Source organism: Mesoplodon densirostris, chromosome 1 (assembly GCF_025265405.1).
Source record: "Mesoplodon densirostris isolate mMesDen1 chromosome 1, mMesDen1 primary haplotype, whole genome shotgun sequence".
Lineage (NCBI taxonomy): Eukaryota > Metazoa > Chordata > Mammalia > Artiodactyla > Ziphiidae > Mesoplodon > Mesoplodon densirostris.
The window spans coordinates 228,671,917-228,696,104 of NC_082661.1; the positions used below are offsets into that span (position 1 = coordinate 228,671,917).

The 24,188-nt window shown below is 44.7% G+C and overlaps 1 protein-coding gene across 3 annotated transcripts in view; it reads right to left on the reverse strand.

Annotated features, from left to right (window-relative positions):
* Positions 1–1,911: 1,911 nt before the first annotated feature.
* ZNF827 (zinc finger protein 827) overlaps positions 1,912–24,188 on the reverse strand; it is a 181,556-nt gene continuing 159,279 nt past the window's right edge. The window contains exons 9-15 of one of the 3 annotated variants that reach the window (XM_060115981.1): positions 23,205–23,342; positions 20,045–20,216; positions 18,794–18,960; positions 9,991–10,182; positions 9,415–9,592; positions 7,396–7,428; positions 5,682–5,767 (exon numbers count right to left, since the gene is read on the reverse strand). In XM_060115981.1, coding sequence (XP_059971964.1) covers positions 7,413–7,428; positions 9,415–9,592; positions 9,991–10,182; positions 18,794–18,960; positions 20,045–20,216; positions 23,205–23,342 — 863 coding nt within the window. In that variant the 3' untranslated portion in view covers positions 5,682–5,767; positions 7,396–7,412. Of the gene's footprint in view, positions 5,768–7,395; positions 7,429–9,401; positions 9,593–9,990; positions 10,183–18,793; positions 18,961–20,044; positions 20,217–23,204; positions 23,343–24,188 lie in introns of all 3 variants that reach the window. The other 2 variants (XM_060115989.1, XM_060115977.1) reach the window with 2 other exon arrangements.

A 24,188-nucleotide genomic window follows, 5' to 3' on the forward strand; every position in this document is an offset into this window, starting at 1 on the left:
TCTGTGGTTGATGGCTCCTTGGAATGGAGTCCGAATCCCAAGAGTATTCTCTGATCCTGCGATTTTGCTCACAGGTTCTAAGTCACCGCTGGGAAAGATTCCAGTTTTACATTCTCTGAGCGAAAAACTGATGAGATTTTGTTTATTTTGCACGAGCCCCCTGACCGCTTATGTCCCACTTCAAATGGATGAAATCACTCAGCTGCTGTCCCTTTCCGTCCCTCCCTCCCTTTTTGTATGAGCTCCTCCCCAAGGGCTGAAAGCACCGAGGTGAATTGATTCTGTGTTTCAGCCACTAAGGAGACATACCTTCCCCTGCAAGTCCTTCATGAGCCCCACGTGACCTTTGGCAAGTGAGGGCTCTAATGTGACACCCTGACTGTGGGTATGGAGGTACCGCTGCTCATCAAGCCTTGACATTTCTCCTTGTTCCCCTGTGACCAGCACTGCGGCTCTATGAAATGGTCAAGGATGGTTTCTGGTGTCCACCAAATGGGGCCAATCAGCCGTAGAGACGTTATAGAAAACATGGCCTTGAATCTTTGCTCACAGTCTATTTATTTAACACGACAGTAGGAAAAGTATGTATGATCTGGTATTAAATTCAAACAGGGGCCGCATGACTGCCTTGGAGTCCACATGCAGCGCTCTCAGGGTAAGTGAAGAAGGCAGATGAGGTCTGTCCTGTCATGGATGGCTCCCATCCCAGCCACTTCTCAACGCCACTGGAAGCCCATTAACAGGGGAAACAATTGCCAAACTGATGATTATTTTCTTTCTACTTCTGGCTTTTTTCAACCAAGGGGAAAATGTGAGGTAGGTGTGGAATCTAAGGGAAAAGAATACGTACACAAGATGAGATGCCATGCCTGCTGTAGTGCTAGCAAAAAGCCAAGAAATCTGACTTACGTTAATATTTTCAATAAATACCAACCATCCCCAAACAAAGTGAGTATTTGAATCAAGTGAGAGGACTTGATTCAATCACTTAAACACAGTTACTGGATGAACAAATGAAGGGGAGAATAGTGTCTGATGAGTGACTGGCCATTTTCAAAGTGGGTTCTCCTACATTATCTCATTTTATAAAAAGTAAACTTGATCTTTGTAAATGTTAGAGTGAAGCAGTTCATAATTTCTTCCAACAAGCCAAGGATGTTATGCTTAGAAGCATGCAAATTGTGAACCAGGCAAAATATTCTCTTTTGCTGCTTTATATGTTTCATCAGCCATCAAGGATTCGTGGGAAAGTTCTCTAACGGACAGAGCTTTAGGATTTTAAAAAAGTTGTTTCAATGTATCAGTGTGCTTTCTCACTCTCTCTCTCTCTTTCTCTCTTTTGGGCTCAGTTTCTTTCTCTGGTACCTTCCTTTGAATGGGGAACTCTTACTTGCCTTTGGATAGATTATTATTTAGCTTGCAAAGCATATCATTTCCCCCCTCATTACAGTCTCACAGTTGCCAGACTTCCTTAAGACAAATGGAATTACTCATCTGTTCCCCCCCCCCCCATGGCTATGGGGTCAATAAAATGCTGTTAAGCAGGAGAGGGTAAGGCTGGTGAACACTTTTAAATGTCACTAAGTATTTTCAGGAAGGAGCCGGCCTGCAGCTGTACTGATTGATGGATATGCTCTTGATCTTAATGGCCATGAATGATTTACATAATACCAGTTTGCATTAGAACCATGGTTGTTCAAAACTTGCATTTTGCAATAGTTATAACTAGTAGTGGACACTTCCTAAACATATCTAAAATACACTGAAATGTGAAAATCAGAACAAAGCAAGACAAAACCGTGAGATTAACAAGTAGCCAAGGATGGCACCCAAGAAAGAAAAAGAAACAAGAGTATAGCCAACCTTTTTTTTTTTTAATTAGAGTATATTATACTTCCAAACTGGATACACTAGAAATTGGCAATGCAACATAAGATGCAAAGGAATATACCAGTTACTGTCAAAATGACCCTGTACAGCCTTGTAATGCAAAAAGCTTTATACAATACAAATTTTCAGTAATGTACATAAACCTTGACAGTATGATCATCTGAACATAATATGAGGAGTTAAAAAAAGGAGAGAAGAAAGTGCTGAGAACTCTAACTGCATTACTATATGGAAAAATAAGCTAGCTTTCATTGAAGAATGCATAGTGAAAACAGAACTGAAGTTAGTTGGCAGGTGACTATCTCAAAGACATTAGTGTTCTACACGGAAAGGATATCTATGGAATACATCCTTCCCTGAGTATCAAACTGCAAACCAAATTCAGGGGTACATATTACTTCGGTGGAGTCTGAAAAATGCTGTAGATTTTTCTTTATTAATAACAATAATAATAATATAAAAAGTCAAACAAACTCCAAACACACCTTTTCTCACTCAGAAAACTTTTATAATTTACCAGAAAGATGGATGACTCTTTCCAAAGTGCTAAAAAAGTTGCCCAATTACATTAAGCATGACTAAGTCATTCAAATACAAGTTCAGTGGCAAGCCTCTGAGCGGTAATTGTCTCCTTCCAACACCCTTCTTGATCTTGCAAGTTGCACCCTAGGGCCTCGTATTGCACAAGGGGCCACGCTGTAAAATCCGCAGTTTTGTCAGGGTCACCCTTCAGGTTTTTAACCTGCTGGTGCTCACGTGGGATTCGACCTTCTCCCAGCCTCTGTGGGATCACCACGGCCCTCTTTCCTGTCATCACTGAACTTGTAATTGTGAAAGCACATGATTAGCCAGGTGGCACATTCTCCATTATATGGGGAAAAAGACGTGACTTAAAAAAAACCAATCCACCCATAAGCCCAGTATTCTTGGAGTGTATTGTCCATAACTGTCTATAGTGTCTTCGACTGAGACATTGATATGGCAACGTTGAATGACATTTCAGACGTGGCCAAGAACAGATGTCTCTGCTGGAAGATGACCCAGGGTGCGGGAGCTTCCTGCCCTAGCTGGCTCAGTCTTCCTGCCCCTGGAGACATCTCCTTAGTGTAAACAGGTTTGCCAGGGCTGGATGACTGGCAAGGGAAGTGTAGCACACCTGCTAGGTCTGGGGGAGGAAGGGTGGGTATAGGGGAGGACCATGGTGTGGACAGAAGGTACGGACGTCTGGACTCCTGTAGAACGGTACCAACTTCAAGGGGAGCTTTCAGTGAAGCAAACTGACTAGAGGAAGAAAATTAGGGAAGCTTTTATTTTCCCCTGATGGAATAGATGGAAACAAAAATCCCAACCCTAGGATAACACAGGATGGAAAACAGCAGTGCAGTAAGAAAGCATTCCTCCTGTACACCAGTTCTTCAATAGATAAATAATATATAAACTTTTATATTCCAAACTTTTCATTATTATACAAAGCACATTTCTTCCTGCTCTTCAGCCTGTTTCATACTGGAAATTCTGTTGTCTTAAAAAATACAAGCCATGACCGTGTTTAGCCAAAGATGCTTTTCCTTTTCTTCTTTTTAAATCACCCATTACTTTTTAAGAATAGCAAAGGGCAGTACAACCAATCCATATCTGCTTCTTGCTGCAATAAAGTGCTGCACATAAGTTGCCATTTTAATGACCACAAAATAAGAGCTTTAAATAAGTATAAAGTTAGCTTCCTAGCAGGTTATATCTACCAGGTGTTAACAAAATGGAATACAGAATTATTAATAACATGGAGAATACCGCTATAGCCTGACGATCTGCAAACACAATGGAAACGTCTCAGGGGCATAAACTGAACGGTAGGACAAAACAGCACCTTTTTGTTGGGTCGTTATATGTCAAAGAGATTATGACAAAAGTTTCAAACATACAGTCTACTCTTTCTATAAAAAAGGTACATTTTCTTCCTTTTATTTTACTTTTCTTTTTTGCAGATGAGAAACAAAAACTAGTGCAAGACCAAAAGCACTGTGCAAAACTGCCATTTCTTTTTTAGTCTGAGCATTTATACCCAGAATTTATCCAAACCCCTTTTAATCTCCTTGGCTGGATTTATCAACCATAAAATTTTTCACTCATACAATTTTTCTTTTCCTGCAAACAAATGGTAACCACTGACTTAATACATCACATACATATATATATATAATCTGCCCTTAAAAAAATGATGCACTGTGTGTGTGTACCATACACACTGCATATGTATGGACACACACACAAAACACACTTAAGTTTTGTGATGTTGGCTGCAGTGCTGCAAGCTATTTCTTCCAGATGGGGCTCTCAACTGCTCTCATCTTCATAACCAGAGATGCGAGCACAAGGTCTCCAGGACTCTCTCGGAAATCTCAGGCAGCACTGAGATGTCTACCATTCCTTCATCGCCTAAGCACGAGGCCCTACCACTCTGTAGCCACAAAATAGAGAGGGAAAGGTAATGAAGGAGCTCGGGGAGCGACTGCAGCGGATGAACAACCCAGGAGGGCAAAGAACGTTCATCCCTGTGAAAGAAGCCAGTACGAAGAATGTGCAAATGTTATGGCACACGACACACGGCTGTCTCTTTCCAAATCCACAAACGCCCACACGCCCCTTTCACCCAACAGAAAACAAAATGCACTGGTACAGAAGCTTACAAGTGCTGATTGCTATTAAGGACACTCTTTAGGGTTTAACAAGACGAATTTCCTTTCAAAGTACGGAGAAGGGCTGAGGGTGGGAGTGTGTGGCTGGGGAGGCATGCCTCTGAAGGTAGACGGATGCAGTAGGTCACCTTTCTGAAGATTGGATAAAGCAGCTTTCAGGTCAATGCAATAGGTATACACACAGAGCCAATTCTCTATTCCTCACTAAAGATATACAGTACACGTGGTCAGACCCGGGCGGGTCTGTAGGTTTTGCAGCAACGTACACCTGCTGGGGTTGTGTTTAAGTTTTGTGAGTTTTGTGTTTTTGTCTCTGTCTCTTGGTTTTTGGTACAGAGCCCGGCTGCCCTCAGACAGTCTCCGCTCTCTCTCTCAGTCCGAGATAGGCGAGGAAGGAGTGTTTGGGGGACGGGATGCTGGGCGGCGCAGTCTGAGGTCGGGGAGGGTGGAATGTGAGATCCAACTGGTTCTTGGGGTATAACATCGTCAAGGGAATGAGATGGGCGAAATCCGAGTTCCGGTACTTGTCAAAGCGCAAAGGGGAGCCATTCAAGGGTGAGGCCTTGAGTGCCAGGTTGGGTTCGGAGCCGCCGCCGCCGCCTCCGCCGTGGGCGGCCGACAGGGCCACGGTCTGCAGAGCCTGGGAGGCGGACATGACCGACAGCGGAGACAGGAGGTGGCGGGCGCTCCCGACCACGAGGAGCGGGGCCCCGGGGCCGGCGGCTTCCTTGGGGGCCGGAGCCGGGCCCTTCTTGTCCTCCTCGGGGCTGTCCGCGCTCTGGTGCTTCTTGACGTGGCGGCTGAAGACGAAGGGGTGAGTGGTCTTGAACAGGCACTCTTCGCAGCTGAAGGTCTGGCGCGGGGCGTGCTTCAGCTTCTTGTGCAGGTTGAGATTGTCCTTGCGTTTGCAGCTGTAGCTGCACTGGTCACAGTGGAAGGGCCGCTCCCCGGTGTGCACGCGCACGTGCTCGATGAGCTTGTTGGCGGTCTTGGACAGGTAGCCGCACTGGTCGCACTTGTAGTGGTTGCCGAGGCGATGCTCGCGGGTGTGCGTCTCCAGCTCCAGCTGGTTGGCCTTCACCGTCTGGCAGATCCGGCACTTGTACTCCATCTTGTAGTGGGTCTTGAGGTGGCACTCCATGGCGGCGGGGCGGTTGGTGGAATAAATGCAGAATGGGCACCTGCGGGCGGGGGGCGGGGGGAAAGCAAGGACAGGGGAGGGTCAGCCACGCGGGCTCGGCGGCCGCCCGGCTGCTCCCCGCCTCACCAGCCTGCCCTCGGCCGCCCTCCCAGCTCCGAGGCCCGGCCTGCCCCCTGCCCAGCCCGGCCCTGCCGCCTCCTGCGGGGGCGACGAGGACCCTCTTCTGGAGCCGTCCCTCGGCCTGCTCGGGGTCTCCTGGCTGCACGCGCGGACGCTGGCCCCCAGGAAGGCGAGCAGAGCCTGTGCGGGAGGGGGCGCCCGGCTACGCTGTTCTCCCCTCCGTCCTCCCCGCCCGGCCCCTCGGAGCCCTCCCCGGCCCCCCCCAGTGGCCTCGGCCGAGGGCTAACCCTCACGACCTCCCCTCGAGATGGGAGCAACACAAAGAATCGACTTTTCATGCACCACACCAAGCACACGCAGAAAGGCTAAGAGTTTTGAAGAACAGCTTATAGGGGGAGAGCTACCTCCAGCAAACAGAAAGTCGTAGGGGTCAGAGTCGTGCTGATTAAAGGGTGGTTAGGACGAGGAGGCCTGGGTGTGTGTCTGTGCGTGGGAGTGTGTGTGTAGATGCAGAGGCCTGTGCTCCTAAAACCTGCCTCCTGCAGCCCTGGGGTCTCCATCAGGGAAGAGAGGGGAGGACCAGGGGCGGGCTCGGCAGAAGGAAGCCCACCCACCAGCCCGTTTAGGAATCGGGGGTGGGGGGAGGGAGGCGACTGCTATCTGGAGCTTGAAGACGTTATTAATGCATTATTAATGATTCATGGTATTACCGCATGGAAATAATCATCATCCAAAGGGATCATAAACTCTCAGCGGGCAGGAGCGTATCCCCCTTTTCTTCTGCGTTCTCTGCAGTGCTCGGTAGAGTACTCAGCACGTGGTGGGCGCTGATTCATTACCGGACTGGTCTCTGCAAGTCATTTAGGCAGAGTCTGTCTAGAAGGGCCGGTTTCAGTCCCAGCTCTTTGTCCCTTATGGGACAACTTAGACAAATTAGAACTTGGTAACACAATCGTCTTAGCTATTGTTGTCGTTTTATTTTAATTCTGACAAGATGCCAATAAACACTTGCCAATTGAAGATCTACTCTTGGCCCGAGAACCACAAGTGTTGTCAGTCTAGGTGACTGGGACCTGGGATCCAGCACTGGGAGAGATCAAAAAAAATTAAAGGTCTCTCCATCCTAGGCAGTGAGGCTACGCTACCCCCAAGCCTCCCGGCTGTCCGGAGGGGCGAGGGGGACAGAGAGGGCAGGTTTACGGATTCTGCTGAGCTTCGCTCTGTAGAAGCTGCCGGGCTCGAGTCGGTGGCTGATATGATAGCTGTAGCGTGTGTGCTCTCTTTACCAAAAGAATGCAAATGCAAAAGTGGCTGCCTCGGCTCTGGCCTGGCACCTGCAGGGCAGGGCCTGGGAGTGAATTGTCCTCGGAGGGTTTGGAGAGGTTTTCAGCAGAGCCCAACACACCCAGTGCCCGTGCACTGCGCCTCAGCACCAAGCCCGCCGTTAGCCTCGGAACCTCAGCTCACAGAAGAGTGCACACGAGAGAAATATAAAGCCCATTCCCAGGTCAGGTGCACACACAACCCCTACGCCAAGCTGGGCCTTACCTAGAGGAGTCTGAAACTCACCACTGTCCTGAGCTACGGCAAAAGAAAAATAATAGTATAATCTTATTCGATCTGCATTATGAACAGGATATAGAGTACAAGCAGTCCCATCACAGAAAAGCAATTTAGACATCGGCAGTCTGTTTCACGTTAAGGACATTTCTGTGACCCACAGCTCAAGCTTTCTTTCGCTGCTCAGGCAGAGTGCTAAGGGTTTTCCGTGCTCCCGTTATTTATTGTAAAGACACTCTCTCAGGCAAATTAATGCTCTGATACGGCAAAGGGAAAACAAAACAAAACAAAACAAAGACTCACTGTACAGCCAGAAGGCTTTAGCAATTTTTTCAAAGTATTCTTCTACTTGGTCATCCTAGAACATAAACTATTACATAGGGGACCATTAGCACTGTACGGGAAGTGTCTACACCCGCAAAAGCATCAGCGTTCACTCTGCATCCTCCCCAGCGGGTCGGAGGCTCGGGACTCCTTAGGTCCCCGAAGAAAGGGGGCCTAACTGGCAGAGCCACAACTGGCTGGGGCCGCAGGTAATGGGTGTGACTGGGCTTCTGGGCAGGGGCAATGAGTGCTAGTCCAACCACGGAAATACATGGCTTTTTTTTTTTTTTTTTTTAACATGAGTACACACATGTTTAGAAAGGGACAGTGGGAATAAACCAAATCAAATTCCCAAATAAGCTCGTGCTAGGCATTTCCCATTTACTGGTGGTCGGGAATGATAATCGCCCCTCCCCCCATCCCATTTACCCACCCCTCCTCCTCCCACCTAATCACCCCCAAGGGTGAAACAAAATGGGATCCAACAGTAGATGCTGCTCCTCTGGGCAAGCTTTTGAGGAGGGTCCCCCTGACCCGGCAGGAGCCCAGGGAGTCCACCCTGCACAGAGCCCCCCCGACTCGACTCCCAGGTTCCTTCTGGGTCTCTCCACCCCTCACCCATTCAGGACAGTCATGCCACTTCTCTGGCAAGTTGTGAGTTTCAAAGATAAAATTTGAAAACAAAAGGTTTTTTTGTTCTTATATTAAGTACAATGTCATTTTTCATTCTTTTAATAACAGGATCATTTCAGCTAAACATGAATAATTATGCTTTGAAAGTGGTATGTCTTTCTGAGCCCAGTGACAGATGCTTTTTTCTCTTTACTAGACCATGAGTGACTCATGAACAGGGACTCTGATTTCAGAAACACTGGGAAGATTAAACTCTGGTTGTGCTCGGACGTACATTTCCCGAGGGTGGAAATTATGTTTTATTCCTTGTTTGCCCTTTAGCACCTATTATCAAGCCAGACACACAGTGCATTTGATAATAACGGATGGGTCTCTCTTCAGACCAGAGGGCTTGTTGCAAATATTGGTTAATGATGATGCTCATTGTCTAGGTCTTTCGGATATGTGAAGAACATGTGACCGGAAATGTCAGATCTCACGAAGGCTACACCAGGGAGATACCAATTCCAGCTCCTGGGAAGGCATAAGGCATATGTGCAGGAAGACACGAGGCACATGATCTTTGCATGAAAAACGGTGCCTCTTGCCCGTTCACACTGGCAAGGATCTGATATTTGCGGGTGTGTGTGTGTATGGGTAGCTGTAGTGCTTATTTAAAAGACTTGCGGCAAATCATCTAAAAAATAGAGGATGAAGTGCGGTGTCAGTGTAATGATTTACACCTGGGGACACGAACCCCCAAGTCCCTTAAAATCAAGTCTGAGCAAAACTCAAGCAGTGTAGGATGGGTCTACCCTTGCATGCCTGTGCCGAGCTGCTTCAGCAAGTCGTCTTGTGAAATGGATTCTCCTGCTGATATCTGCCAACCTCCTGGGGGGCAGATCTAATTCCTATCCAGCTAAAGGCAGCAGAGGTGCCTGACTAACGCCCCCCTTGCCAAGGCCCCCTTCTCCATGACCCCAAAACCTTCAGGGGAGGGGATGGGGTAGGGATGGGGAAAGGGTGTTTAATAAACAACACAGTAAAAGGTTCTGTACTTGCTTTCCTTACTTGAGCCCACCGGTGGGGACAGTGTGGCATTTCTTATGCTCCAGCAGCTGTTCGGGGGTCTTCATGAACTTGTGGCACACGTCACACTCAAACATCCGGGTGATGAGGTGGATCTGCAGATGGCGCTCAAACATGTTCTTCGTCTTGCAGACAAAGTTGCAAAAAACGCATTCGAACCCTGAAAGGACCGAGGCTGGGTGTACGGGTGCATGGGGCAGAGGGACAGGAGGGCAGGAGTAGGACAGAGACCCCCCCACCGTCCAGCTGTACCCTTTCAGGCACTGTTCCCTGCCCTCCAGCTGTACCCTCCCAGGCACTGTTCCCTGCATCTCTGGGCTAAAAGGTGTTAAACATACAGCTTCAGAATCAATGTCACACTCCCCATCTTTCCACTCCATATACAGATGCAAATCAAGCCAAAAAGCACATGTAAATTTTAGATGATTCGTACTATACTGTTCCCAGGCCTAATATCTGTTTTCCAACATCACTTCTGTCTAGGGTTTATTCTCAAGACTGGGTCATCCCCCCGCAGAGTGGGTAGGGTTGAGCAGACCAGCCCACCTCCTCCCTTACCTTTCTCTGGCTTTTCCTCACTATTCAGTGAGGGCTGGCTCCCAGGCATGACAGAGATGACCAGCAGGTTGTTTCCGCTCTTGTTTTTCTGGGAGCTGTCTGAGTCGTCTTTGCTGTTGGCTGAATCACTCAGAGCTGAGAGGGAGGATGAAGAGGGGCTGTTGGATTCACTGGGGGTCTTCCTGTCTTCCCCTGAAAAATGAAAAAACAAACAAACCCAGGTCTGTTATTTAGGAGAGGAAAACCCTAGAATAATAGCAATTATGGGTGGGGGATTTGGGGCCTCATGTCTGCATCATCATTCAGGGAGCACAAGCTGAGGTTTCCAGCTCTCCCAGTGCTGGATCCCAGGTCCCAGTCACCTATGCTGACGACACTGTGGTTCTCGGGCCAAGAGTAGATCTTCAATTGGCAAGTGTTTATTGGCATCTTGTCAGAATTAAAATAAAACGACAACAATAGCTAAGACGATTGTGTTACCAAGTCCTAGGAACTTTAGACGCGTTAAATGGGTTATCATGCTTTAAAGGCGCTATCTCATTTTGTCCTCTCAAAAATCCAATGAGGCATGACTATTATCATCCCCATTTTACAGACTAGGGAAGGGAGGCACAGCCAGGTTAACATGGCCTTGGTCACGTGCCTAGGAAGTGGTGGAGCAGAGATTTCACTTGATCAGGCGCTAATGTCCATACTCTTCATCAGGGCACTGGACTCTCCCTCAAAACCAGGAGTAAACAAGTCAAGAGGCCATTGAAATCTAGTGTCTGGAGACTTCTGCTACCATGCACGATGGAGTGTCAGAGACGGGATTTACCATTGCTATGTATCAACTGACAAAAAACAGACAAAATTTATCAAACAATAGTTTTCACAACATTGGACATGAGGCAATAAAGAGGAGTGACCCCTGAGAGAGAGGAAAGAAAACAGGCAGGCTCTAGGTTTGCCCTGCTTCCTGCCTTGAGAGACTTTACTTTCCAGGCTGCAGTGCAGGGTTGGGGAATGGCCTGGCAGACTCACTGAGTTGAGGAGATAAAGCTGAGGGTCTGAGGAGATTAACATGGCTGGACTTTGCAGGACAGAACACCAGAGAGGAAAGAGCAGCACAGGAGAGGAACCTGGAGACCTGCAGAGGGTCCTTCAAGGACATTCAGCAGAGTAGGGGTCAGAGCATGTGTGTGAGGAAACTACCCAAAGTCAGAGGGAAAAAGCCATCTGAAAGACTTAGAGAACAGTGTGTTTCCACTGGCCAAATTAGAAAAACTTATAATTCCCAAGGCATTGAGTAGAAAACTGAGGAAGATCTTTGAATAGTGGGTAATGATTAGCCCTCGATGGAGCACTGCTCCAGACCTGCCTAACAAATCATAAAAGCAAGACCCCAAAAAGATCAAAGTTGCCAAGTTATTAACTGAATTCTAAGACAAAGGTCAGACTATTTATAGGAATATAAAATATATAGCACCCAACAAGGTAACAATCACAATGTCTGGCATCCAAAGATTATCAGCATGCCAAGAAACAAGAAAACACAACCCAAAATGAAAAGAATAATCAGCCAATCAAAACTGACAAAGCTGTTAGAATTTGCAGACAAAGACATAAGAGCAGTTATTGTAACTGTATTCCACATGTTTGGAAAGTTAAGTAGAGACATGAAAGATATAAAAAGATCCAATCCAAATTTCTAGAGATGAAAATTACAATGTCTGAGATGAAAAATGCACTGGATGGGATTACCAGCAATTTAGACATAGCAGAAGAAAAGATTAGTGAACCTGAAGATATAGCAATAGAAATGATCTGAAATGAAACACAGAGGAAAAAGAATCACAAAAATGAAAAGGGCATCAGTGAGCTATGGGACGCCTGCAGGTAGCTTGATATAAGTTCAACTAAAGTCCCTAATGGGGTAGGGAGGGCAGAAAAAATATGTGAAAAAGCCAAAATTTCCCCAAATTTGAGGAAAACCACAAACCCACAGATCCAAGAGACACAATGAACCCCAAAGATAAAGAAATCTATACCAAGGGACATCATAATTAAAATGCTCAAAATGAGTGATAAAGAAAAATATCCTGAAAGCAGCCAGAGGAGGAAAGCTACATTACGTGCAGAGGAACAAAAATAAGCATGACAGCAGATTTCTCACTGGGAGCAATGCAAGTGAGAAGTACTGAAAGAAACAACTGTCAACCTGAAACTTTATACGCAGTGAAAATATATTTCAAAAATGAAGGCAAAAAAAAGTCAAAAGAATTCATCACCAGCAGACCCAAATTACAAGAAATGTTACAAAAAAAATTCTTCAGGCAGAAGGAAAATGACACCAAATATAAAAAAATGGATCTACACAAAAAGAATGAAGAACACTGGAAATGATAACTGCATGGGTAGATAGATGAATTTTTCCTTCTATTTAAAATCTCTTTAAAATATAATAAAAGTAATTTTGTTTAAAAATAATAACAAAGTATTATAAGGTTTATAATAGGTAAATGTATGACAATAACATAAAGGCTGGAAGAGAAGAAGTTATTGTGAGGTTCTTATACTACATATGAAGAGGTATAATATCACTTGAAGGTAAACTGTAATAAATAAAAGTGGACATTATAAACCCCAAATAACTGGAGAGCTATCCATTGTAAATGTTCAAGAGACTCAATATTGTTAAGACATCAATTCTCCCCAAGCCAATTTAATGCAACCCCATAGTTTTAGGCTAGGGTTGCAAATATAGGGAGACTGTGCTTCCATTCCCTTCAAATCAGCCAGTTAAGTAATCTAGTGATTGTAAACTCTAGAAACAAAGTTCCTTTATTAGGAGATTAAAAATATAAATCATATTTTATATATAGGCGTAAAAAATCCAGAAGTAAACAAAGCTGTAATGGTGGCTACATCTAGCGTATGAAATGATCAGCCTTACGCCTGTTTTCTTTTATTTGGGTTTTCAACATTTTCTGGAGTGACCATAAATTACTTATCTAATTAAAAAAAGTTTGTAAAAAGAGGAAGGGAAAATATTTACCGGCTTACAATGTTTTCAAGTCCTGTTCCTGTCAGAGCTGCACTTATGCCCAGAGCACCCAAACCCTTACTTCAGTTGACAATTTTAATTTTCCTTTTTATTTTACTTTTCGGGCACGCCCCACAGCATGGCATGCAGGATCCTAGCTCCCCAACCAGGGATTGCACTCGCGCCCCCTGCATTGAAGCTCAGAGTCCCAACCACTGGACTGCCAGGGAAGTCCCAAGTTGACAATTTTTAAAATCTCGTTCCTTAGCAGAAGTGACCTTGGTTCCTGGACAGACAGTAGGTGACCTCACTTACTGACCCCCAAGAAGGGATGGAACATGCCATTAGAATACATTCCTCCCTTGGTACAAGGAAAGCCAGCACCATGATTGCCAGTCTCTTATCTAAATATTGAACCAGTTCAGTCACATTTTGTAGACAAACAGAATATTTTCAGTGGGGGCCCTGAGTCCCTGACATTTCTTCACCAAATCCATCCTCTAAGACTAGTCTTATTAACAGAATATTATGAGTGATTATTTTAAACGAGTTCTTAGAATTAAAACAGATAATTTTAATTACCATCTTTAAGAATAGCTTCAAGTACCCTCAGGCTTACGGCACTGGGGAGAGCTCCCTAAATTAATAAATGTATAAATATAGAGGTGCCACGGCAAACGCTCTGGGCTACGGCATGGGGAAACAGCCCAGCCCACGCTCTTTGTAATCCCTCATCTACACAGCTTATATGTGGAATCTAAGAAAAAGGGTACAAATGAACTTATTTACAAAACAGAAGTAGAGTCACAGATGTAGAAAACAAACCTATGGTTACCAGGGGATAAGTCGGGGGAGGGATAAATTGGGAGATTGGGATTGACATATACACACTACTATATATAAAATAGATAACTAGTGAGAACCTACTGTAGAGCACAGGGAACTCCACTCAATACTCTGTAATGACCTATATGGGAAAAGAATCTAAAAAAAGAGTGGATATATGTATATGTATAACTGATTCACATTGCTGTACACCTGAAACTAACACAACATTGTAAATCAACTATACTCCGATAAAAAAATAAATAAAAAAATAAAGAATAAGGACTTAAGATCCAGAATACCTGAGCTTGAATGCCATCCGTTCCACTCAGTAGCTGTATGACCTGGGACAAGGTATGTACTTTGTGCCTCAATTACCTCATCTAAAAAATGGGAATAATATCAGCACGTGCCTCATATGTTTGTGGTGAGGCTCAAATGGGTTTTTATATGCAGAACACTGAGAACAATGCCTGGCTCATGGTAAGCATTATTGAAGAATATATTATTACATTATAAAATATAACATATAATATTTATAAAATATAATAATAATGGTAACTAACACTTTGTATTTTCCCAGGCTGTTTTATATACCTGGCATACAGTCGGTGCTCAAACAATTTATGAAAATAATTATGAATTAATACTTTTAAATGATATTATTATATCCATGGGGTAAACTTATCCTACTCTACTTAAATATTTCCTCAAAATTGCATTTTAAGTTAAAATTAATATTCCACTGGCTGTTTTTTTTTTTTTTTTTCCCCTACAGATAAATTCCCAGAAGCAGGATTACTGGGTCACAGCACATTACAGTTTCAAGGCTCTTGGTATGTACTAATTAGTTTTCAAAAGTTCTACCACTTTGCAAGGCCATGGCCACAGGAGGATCAGCAGCTTCTGGCAACGGTGGGTAACATTATAAGACGTGCTCCTAACTTAATAGGTGAAAGAGAAGCCACTTTTGAGTTTTAGTTTGACGGCTAGCGAGGTTGAACATTTTTCCTGATGTTAAGTCATTAGCTTTTATTTCTTTTATTGTGAATTGACTGTTCATGTCCTTTGTGAATCCTTTAATTGGAGACCTAAAGTGTTTCTTACCAGTTTATATGAATTTTCCATGTTGTAAATAGATTAACATTTTGTCCTTTTTACAAACACATTTTTTCAGACTGTGGGTTTTTCTTTTCCTTTTCCTTCTCTTTTGCTTTGCTTTGCTTTTGCAAACAGGAGAAATTTTCCTGTGTCAAATCTCTTGATTCTTCTCCTTCGTGATTTCTTCTGTCACTTAAGCTTTTACAAATCCTTCTCACTCTGGAAGTTTGAAAAATATTCTATTTTCTTCAAGCCTTTCTAGGGGTGATTTGTTAACAGGGATTGGGTAAGTCATGTGGCACTTATTTTGGTGTCAGTGTGACGTGACACACAGATGGTTGTATTTTCCAAATAGCTATTCAAATTCCTCAATGTCATTATTGCAACATTTAAAGACTGCAGCAAAATTTGCACTTAGGAAGCACCAGAGGGAATATTTTACCTTGCTGATGTTCTCTGCAGGGACAAGGAGCCGTGGAGGAAGAGGGTAAGGGAGAGTCACTGAAGAAACACTAAACAGAGGACAGTTCCTCAGATACCCGCTCAGCACTTCATTCACAAGGGTGCCTTGGGTAAGAGTAGCCAGTAAGGAAGTATGAAGAAGGATGTGGATTCTAAGAGAGACTGAGTAAAAATCTGCTATTCATTAAAGCTCATCCTGTAGATCACAACTTTACTAGGTAACAAGAAAGCACTTCAGATCTCCTAGGGTACTGAAATAAAAGATGCCCAGTCCTACGACAGGTAAATCAAATGAGGGAACATGGCTCACAGAATTAGAGAATCTCAGGCCTGTCTGGCATCTCCTACTCATTAAAAAAACTCAGGGAACAGATGGAGGCCCAGAGAAGTTAAATGAGTTCTTACATTCCCAGAGCTATTTACAGTAACATGGGGTCTAGAGCCAGGATCTAGAATTCAACGTGTGCTCTCCTCTATCCCAAGTAACTTCTTCCACATAGAGTACAGGCAAACCTCGGAGACATGGATGGTCTGGTTCCAGACCACACCAATAGAGCAAATATTGCAATAATACAAGTCACATAATGTTTTTGGTGTCCCAGTGCATATAAAAGTTATGTTTACAGTATACTGTAGTGTATTAAGTGTGCAACAGAACTATGTCTAAAAAAACAATGTACATAACCTTAATTTAAAAAGACTTTATTGCTAAAAAATACTAACCATCATTTGAGCCTTCAGCAACTCCTGATCTCTTTGCAATAGTAACATGAAAGATCACTGATCAGAGATCACCATAACAAATATAATAATAATGAAAAAGGTGGAAATATCGCAAGAATTGCCAAAATGGGACACAGAGACATGAAGTGTGCAAATGCTGTTGGAAAAATGGCACCATTAGACTTGGTCGATGCAGAGTTACCACAAAACTTCAATTTGTTAAAAAAAAAAAACACCAAAAAACCTGCAAAGCTAAATAAGGCAAAGTGCAGTAAAACGAGGTATGCCTGTATATACATAAGTTAGTAGACCCTAAGGTCAGGCAAGGGCCACGTTTCAGTAGTTTTCTTACTTGGTGTGCACATGTGTGTGTAGATGTGCTTGCACACTTATACTCATTCACTGGATGAAGGCTTACTCCCCACCTACACTGTGCAGCCACTGCTCCAGGTGCTAGACACACAGCAGTGCCTTACATAAGCTCCTTATTCTCAGGAATATATATTGTTATCTATATTATATAGCATACATACTGCTTTATATCATAACTTTGCAATTACACAGCTTACTGATTACAGATGTAGACTGACATATTTTGGGTTAAATTCTAACACCTCAAAGCAGCAGCTAAATACGAGAAACCCAAACTGTGGGTCCATAAGCTTATAACTGGGGGTCAGCAAACTATAACCCTTGGGCCAAATCTAGCCTTGAGTTTTTGTAAAGCAAATTTTAGTGGAACACCGCCACGCCCACTCATTTGCATACTGCCTACTGCTACCACGCCTACTCATTTGCATATCACCTACAGGCTACTTTCCATCCAGTGGCAGAGTTGAATAGCGGTGACAGAATCTGTATGGCCTGAAAGCCTAAGACAGTTACTATTTGGCCCTTACAAAAACCTTGCTAGCACCCCTGGCTTATAAAATAGGATAGAACCTTATTCCTTAATAGCAGCAGCACTAAAGGCTTCTACTGTGTTACAAAAGAAACTTCTTCAATGCATTTCACTCTGAGCTCTCTGTGCTAAGCAAGAATGTTCTTCCCAGCTAGAACAGGGGTCCCACCATCTCAGAGGGAACAAGATCTTCACCGTCTTCCCTGTGGCAATTAGGAGGTCAGTGACTTTGCGTCGGTTGCTTGTGAATGTGAAGTTTCCAGTGATGACAATTAAGTGGTTCTAAGTCCAACATCTTTCCAGCCATATGGTTTCTATAGTTTCCTTGAGGTGGGGTGGAGAGAGCTGTGGATAGGGGAGGGAGGAGAAAAGTTCTCAACTGGGTCTAGGCATACTTTGGTGTGGAGAGGGTTAGAAGAAAGGAAGTGTAACAGACAAGAGAAAAAAACAATCTGAAAGCCAGGGGAAATGGAAGAGAGGCTGGCCTTTCCCTCCACTGGCCACTCCAGAGATGCTGAATTTCATTTGTCTCAGTGTGGGTTTCCCAGCTCACCCGCTGCCCACAGCGCTAACACGGTTATCGTGAGACAAGTGATTGTAAGAACGGCACGTCCTCACTCGGCATGACGGTTCTCTGCAGACCTCCGAGTCATAGCTGCTCCACTTACTGACAAAAGCAAGCGTTTATTGCTGCCGGCACCACGGAGCCAAAGCGGCCAGTAAAGCACAGAGAGATACTTCTCGGCCGTGCACGTTGTCAGCACAACTGTCAGGGAAATTCCCCTTCCCGAATCCTTCAAGGGCCGAGGATGCAAGGGGCTGATCCACCGCCCAAGGCTGGCGGCCAGCAACGTGAGCTCATGACTTGTAGGCAAAACGCAGGGGGAGCTCCTCTTCCTTGTCACTTAATGACGCCGCGCTGGTGTCATTTGTCACCATTACTTGGGAGAGGACGATTGCGTGGTGAAGTCCAAATGTTAACATCATGAAATGGATGACGTTAACCAGTATGGCCAGAGATTTATAGGAAAGGAAAGTGCTGGCAAAGTCTTGGCTGCAGGCTAGAGAGCCACTGAGTTGTCTCAGGAGAAGCTGCCTTTCTTTGCCCTTGAACAGAGCTGCCATGCATCATTCTGGAGGGGGTCAGGGCTGCAGTTTCAGGGGAGAGGGTGGAAGAGCCTGCAGAACGAGGTGCACAGGGCTCTGGCCCCGCAAAACAGAAAGGGGCAGCCCTCTGCCCGGGGTTGCCTGGGCCTGTCAGAACAGCCGGGTCACAGAGAGTGGGCTCTAGCATGAAAGTGTTCTGGTCTGAGTATCTGGAGTCACTTCCTGGTTGCAGACCTTGGAGAGAATACCTCACCTCTGTTAAGCCTCAGTTTCTCACCTATATGGTGTGCCCACAATGGTGCTGACCCCAGAGGGTTGTTCTAAGACTTAAATGAGATGTGGGGCACAAAGGTGCAAGCCTGGGGCGTCATAAAAGCTCCACGACTGTTACCTACAATGATGGGGACCAGGATGAGGGACAAGCAAACAGCCCTCGCCTCTCCACCGCACCTGAGCCGGTGAATCTGTCAGATTGGCGAGGCATAAGCCAGGCCAGGCAATGGCCTTGTGGATACAGAGGGACGTGGCTCTGCTACCCTGAGAAAGTCCCTCCTTCGGGAAGGAAGTGTCAGTGTCGCGTGGCGATGACGACGCCCATGCCAGGTGGGGCGGCGGGGGGTGGAGGAGAGACGGGTGAGAGGGCAGACAGGGAGGGTCACCTGTGTGCTTGGTGCCGATGTGCGCCTTTATCTCCGTCTCCTCCATGGTGACGAAGTCGCAGGCCGTACAGCAGATGGAAAACATCCACTGCTCCTTGTCCACGTGGAGTGACATGTGGCTGACAAACTGGACGTTGAGCTCCGTCTCAAATCCGCACACGTGACAGCTGTACGGGACGAGAGAAGAGTGAGCTTCTAAATGGAGGCCACCCAGTTGCACGCGGTACACTCCGAAATCTGGACCTTGACACGTGTTTTCCTCCCACCCAAAGGCTTTGCATTAGGAAATTCTTCCACTTTCTGGGACACCTCTGAAGTGGTCACTGTGCCAGACAGACTAAGTGCCAGCATAATGTAACAATCCCATTCATGCTATAACTATGCTAAATAATCATAAAGTTAATTAAAAATTACAGATTCCAGATGCTGTACATTAACCTAACTGATTCCTTCGGGCAAAGAGATGCGGGGCAGCCTTGCCAAGATATCAGCAGAGCTGGTGCACTGATAAACTCGGGCAGGATTCGATAGCAAGCCTGAAAACTCGGGATTTTATAGCAAACAAACCAAATTTTTTTTTTTTTTTTGTATGTGGGCCTCTCACTGTTGTGGCCTCTCCCGTTGCGGAGCACAGGCTCCAGACACGCAGGCCCAGCGGCCATGGCTCACAGGCCCAGCCTTTCCGTGGCATGTGGGATCTTCCCAGACCGGGGCACGAACCCGTGTCCCCTGCATCGGCAGGCGGACTCCCAACCACTGCGCCACCAGGGAAGCCCCCAAACCAAATATTGATTCACGGTTGAATATGGAAGAGAAACATACCATTCCAGGTACTAAAGGTTAGCACAGCCAGGGGAAAGTGTGCAATACTTCCAGGGCTATTCCCTCAGGGTTCTCAGATCCATTTCTCCTTAGGATAATTCTCAGGAAGCAGCGAGGTGCTCAGTGACAAAGGTGGGAGCTTCCCAGCTGCCCAGACCTCACAGCTCATCACCCCTGAGCCCTGCCACTCCCTGGACTCCGCTCCACAAAGCCTCCTCTAAGACCTCCACCCTTTTAATGAACTCTCCCAGGGCCACCCAAGCCAGGAAGGAGTCAGTGCAACACAGGGTTCAATCCAAGCAAAGCCAATATTAAAAGGAAGCTCAGCCCTGTGACTGAGAAAAGACACTTGTGTGCCCTAGCAGATGGGCAGGGAGTGTTCGAGAAAGTCTGGGCAGCCTGGACCAGCAGGTTCCACCGGCGGCTCACCTGTAATAATAAGGGTGCTTCTTCCCATCACTGCCTTCAGAGGTGACGGCGCTGACGATGTCCTCGGTGTCCGTACTCACCAGCTTCACCGAATGGACGGTCAGGTGCTGGTTCAGGTTTGCCCGGCACTTAGCAGCATAGGGGCACAAGTGGCATTTGTATTTTCTTTCCTCTGGGGGAGGAGGGACAGGAAAAAACCCAAACCGCTCTCAGAGATGAAATCCCAACACCTTGCAAGAGACCACTTAAGGGTATCACGGATAGGAGGGGACAAAGGGAACACTTTGGAACTTTAAATATCTAAAAAGTCTTCACACGGCAGGTCGCTTCTACTTTCAGACTTTCAAAGATGAAAGAAAGTTCTGCGGCAACTGGACCATCTGCTTTTTCCTGGATACCTACAGGCCCCTCTTCCTGATAACGTGAGCTCCATGCAGGCTACAAGAATATTGCGTGTGTGTGTGTGTGTGTGTGTGTGTGTGTGTGTGTGTGTGTCCAAGCCCCGACATGTGTCAGTCCAGGGTGGGTGCTGAGCTGAGGAAGGGGATGTGGATCAGCCTTCCCAGGACTGGTGTGTAAGAGAAGCCCCATCTTTTTTCCTAAGCTCCAGGCCTGAGTTAGCCAAGAAATAAACACTAATGAAATTAAAGGGACTCAGATGAAATAACTTAATTGGAAATGTTCATGCTACATAAATAAAATAAAAAAAAACTTTAGTTGATTTCTTAATAGAAACCCTTTCATAAAACTGACGATGTTTCCGGGCTGTTTCCAGAGTGGCATTCAGAATTCATTTGATTAATTAAGGCAATTAAAGGAGCAGGCTTTGCTTTTAGGTACAGATCAAGGTAACAGATGGTAGCAGAGGAAAGAAAGAACAACTTCCTTTCCTGTCCTTCTGTGAATTTGTAATAGTGGGCTCACCTTAAAGAAAATACCTGTCGTATCTACTTCATGGGAAACTGTGGAAAACAATTTGTCTGCAACAAAATGTAAGGCATCATTATTATTACAGGTGGTCCCCAGCATCTGAGGCGCTGGTGGCCCAGGCTTCGTGGGGCTGGGAAGGAGCCCTACAGTACGGATAGAAGAGAGTCTTTTCTTTAGAATTTGTGCATTTGTATTAATAAGTGAGGTTGTTAAGTTTTGGTATTAAGGTTATGATTTCTTCATAAAGTGAATTGTTGAGCTTTCTATCTTTTTCTATCATTTGGAAAAGTTTAATAATATCAGAATTTCCTAGTCTCAACAAGTTAAAAAGAACCCAGCTGGGAAAGTTTCTGGACCTGATGCTTTTATTAATAGTATCTCCATCATCTTTACAAATTCCCCTTTGGTGACTGATTTACTTAAGTACCACCACCTCCCCCCGACCCAGCTTGGGTCAATTTGGAAATTTTGCTTAAATTATCTATGTCTTATAAAGTTTTCAGTTTTTTTTTTTTTTTTGCCATAGAGTTGCCCTTATTCTCCAATAATTCTTTAACAGCATCTGTATTAAGAATAAGGCTTCCCAACCTAAATGTCCATCAACAGGTGAATGGATAAAGAAGATGTGATACATATATTCAATGGAATACTACTCAGCCATAAAAAAGAATGAAATCTTGCCATTTGCAGCCACATGGGTGGACTTGGAGGACATTATGCTTAGTGAAATAAGTCAGACAGAGAAAGACAAATACTGTATGATATCACTTATATGTGGACTCTAAAAAATACAACAAACTAGTGAATATATCAGAAAAGAAGCAGGCTCACAGATATAGAGAACAAAGTAGTGGTTACCAGTGTGGGCAGGGAGGGGCAATACGGGGAGGGGGAGGGGGAGGTGCAAGCTGCTGGGTGTAAGATGGGCTCAGGGATGTATTGTACAGCACAAGGAATAGAGCCAATATTTGGTAATAACTGTAAATGGAAAGTAATCTTTAAACATTGTATAAGAAAAGAATTAGGCTTCCTTTTTCATTGCTAATTTTGAATATATCTGCCTCCTTTTCCTTTCTTAATCAGACTTAAAGGGATTTATCTATTTTATGGTCTTCTTCCTAGATTTTGTTCTTCTACTAATTCTTTAAGATGAATGCCAAGTTCCTTTATTTTTGTTTTTCTTCCCTTCTAATTAAAACGTTTAAGTCTATAAATGTCCCGTGGACCAGAGCTCTAGCTATTCGTTCTAGGTTAAGGATGAATGTTCCCCTTTCATTCCTCCTAGATGTCTGGAATTTGTGATCCTTTCCTTTGATCCAATTAGGTAGGACATTTTATGGATCCTTGGTTATTTTAAATTTCATTTAAGTATGCTCAAAGAATGTGGCTTATAGAACCTCTACTTTTTTTTAACATGTGAAAGTTTTCTTTGTGGTTAAGTATATGACTAAATTTTGTCTTTAGTGGTTTAATAGTTAAGATTAAAAATATTTAAACTATATATATAAAAAAGAGAAATTAATCTTGCCATACTAATACTATCTTGCCTTTTTAAATTTTGTGTGAGATACAAAACTTTTATTTTCTTTACCATTTTGTTTTGTGTTTCCTGTAAATCAGACATATTTGAATTTTTAACAAGGCTGATCTACAGTGTAAAAATTGAAATAGTGCATTTTTTATTTTCCATCTTGCTTTTTGTTTGCTATTGATTTTACCTCACTTCTTATTGCCCTTGCTTATTACTGCTGCATTGATTAAGTTACTATTTATTCGGGTTTCCGCTTCCCAACACTCAGAATCAACCATATTTCTCCATTATTATATGTAAATAAAGACAGAGACTGTTTCTCCACCAAGGTGTTCTCTTCCCCTGTGCTTCCACCTAGCGCAATGAGATGAATCCAATAAGATGGGGTGCAGCCCCATGCCCTGCACCCTCAAGGTGACAATAGTAAACTCCTTAGGGTTGAGCAATGTTACCTGAACACACCTAAAAATGTCTATCTTTTCTCATCAGTCCTCCTCGAACTCAATGGATCCTTTCAATACAAATAAAAAACACTTTCCAGAGCCTTATTTGAACATGCCAGGTAAAATGGCTTGAAAAGGTCCGGATAAAAACATTTCTACCGCTTCCTGGTTTAATTCTCTTAGAGACACAGCTTCCTGATCATGGAGAAGCTGGCGGTCCAGCGGGGGAAGGCCTGGCAGGGAGACCCTGACTCACCTGTGTGCAGAGACAGATGTCGGGACAATGTCTGCTGTCGGCCAAATACTTTCCCACACACGTCACAGGGAAAAAGCTGGTCGTTGAATTTCCAAGAGGGCAACCCATTTCCTGCCTCGAGGACTATCTTTTCTGTTTCTGGGCCAAAAGAACAAAGCAGCATGAGGACTAAACAAGGCAACGTGAACACATTTCAGTTCAGTCAACATTCAGGACTTAAGCAAAGACTTCCTCCTGAAGAATGTGGCTGGTAAACTGCAAGTATCGATAAGTCCAAGTAACCTCTGGTCTTCACGCTCAGCTCCTGTCTCTAAGAAGGCCTTTCTTGAAAGCTGTGGTGGCACATGGATTCCAATTTTAGTCAAGTCTCCCATGGTTTCTCTCCTTCCTCACTAAAGGTTAGTGGACCTAACCCTCCAGCAGGTTGACAGCTTGGTTTAGCACTGTGCTCAGTATACAGTTGGCACTCCATAAATAGGTGCTGAATGAGTGAATGGCTGAGTTGCATGTTGAAATTCCATAAATGCAGACTCTCGCCACCAGACAGTAAATCAAGAGGGCCAAAGCTCAGATTCTGATGTAAAAATAGATGGTTCCAACTCTTGAAAGGAAATACACTTTCACTGCCCTTTATGAAAACAGGCTTTGCCCTATATTCTGGGTTGTGCAGAATCCTTAATGAGGAACTTAATGTTACACAGACTCAGGGGTGACAACTGCATACTGCTGGCTATGGTCTGAATGTGTGTATCCCCCTGAATTCATATATCGAGACCCTAGTGCTCAAGGCTGTGGTTTTTAGAGGTCGGGTCTCTGTGAGGTAATTAGGTCATGAGGGTGGATCCTCATGAGTGGAATTAGTGCCCTTAAAAAAGAGGCCTCATAGGGCTCCCTAGCCCCTTTGCCACGTGAGGACACAGCAAGATGTAGGCAGTTTGTGTCCTGGAAGAGGGTCCTCACCTGACCATGCTGGCACTCTGATCT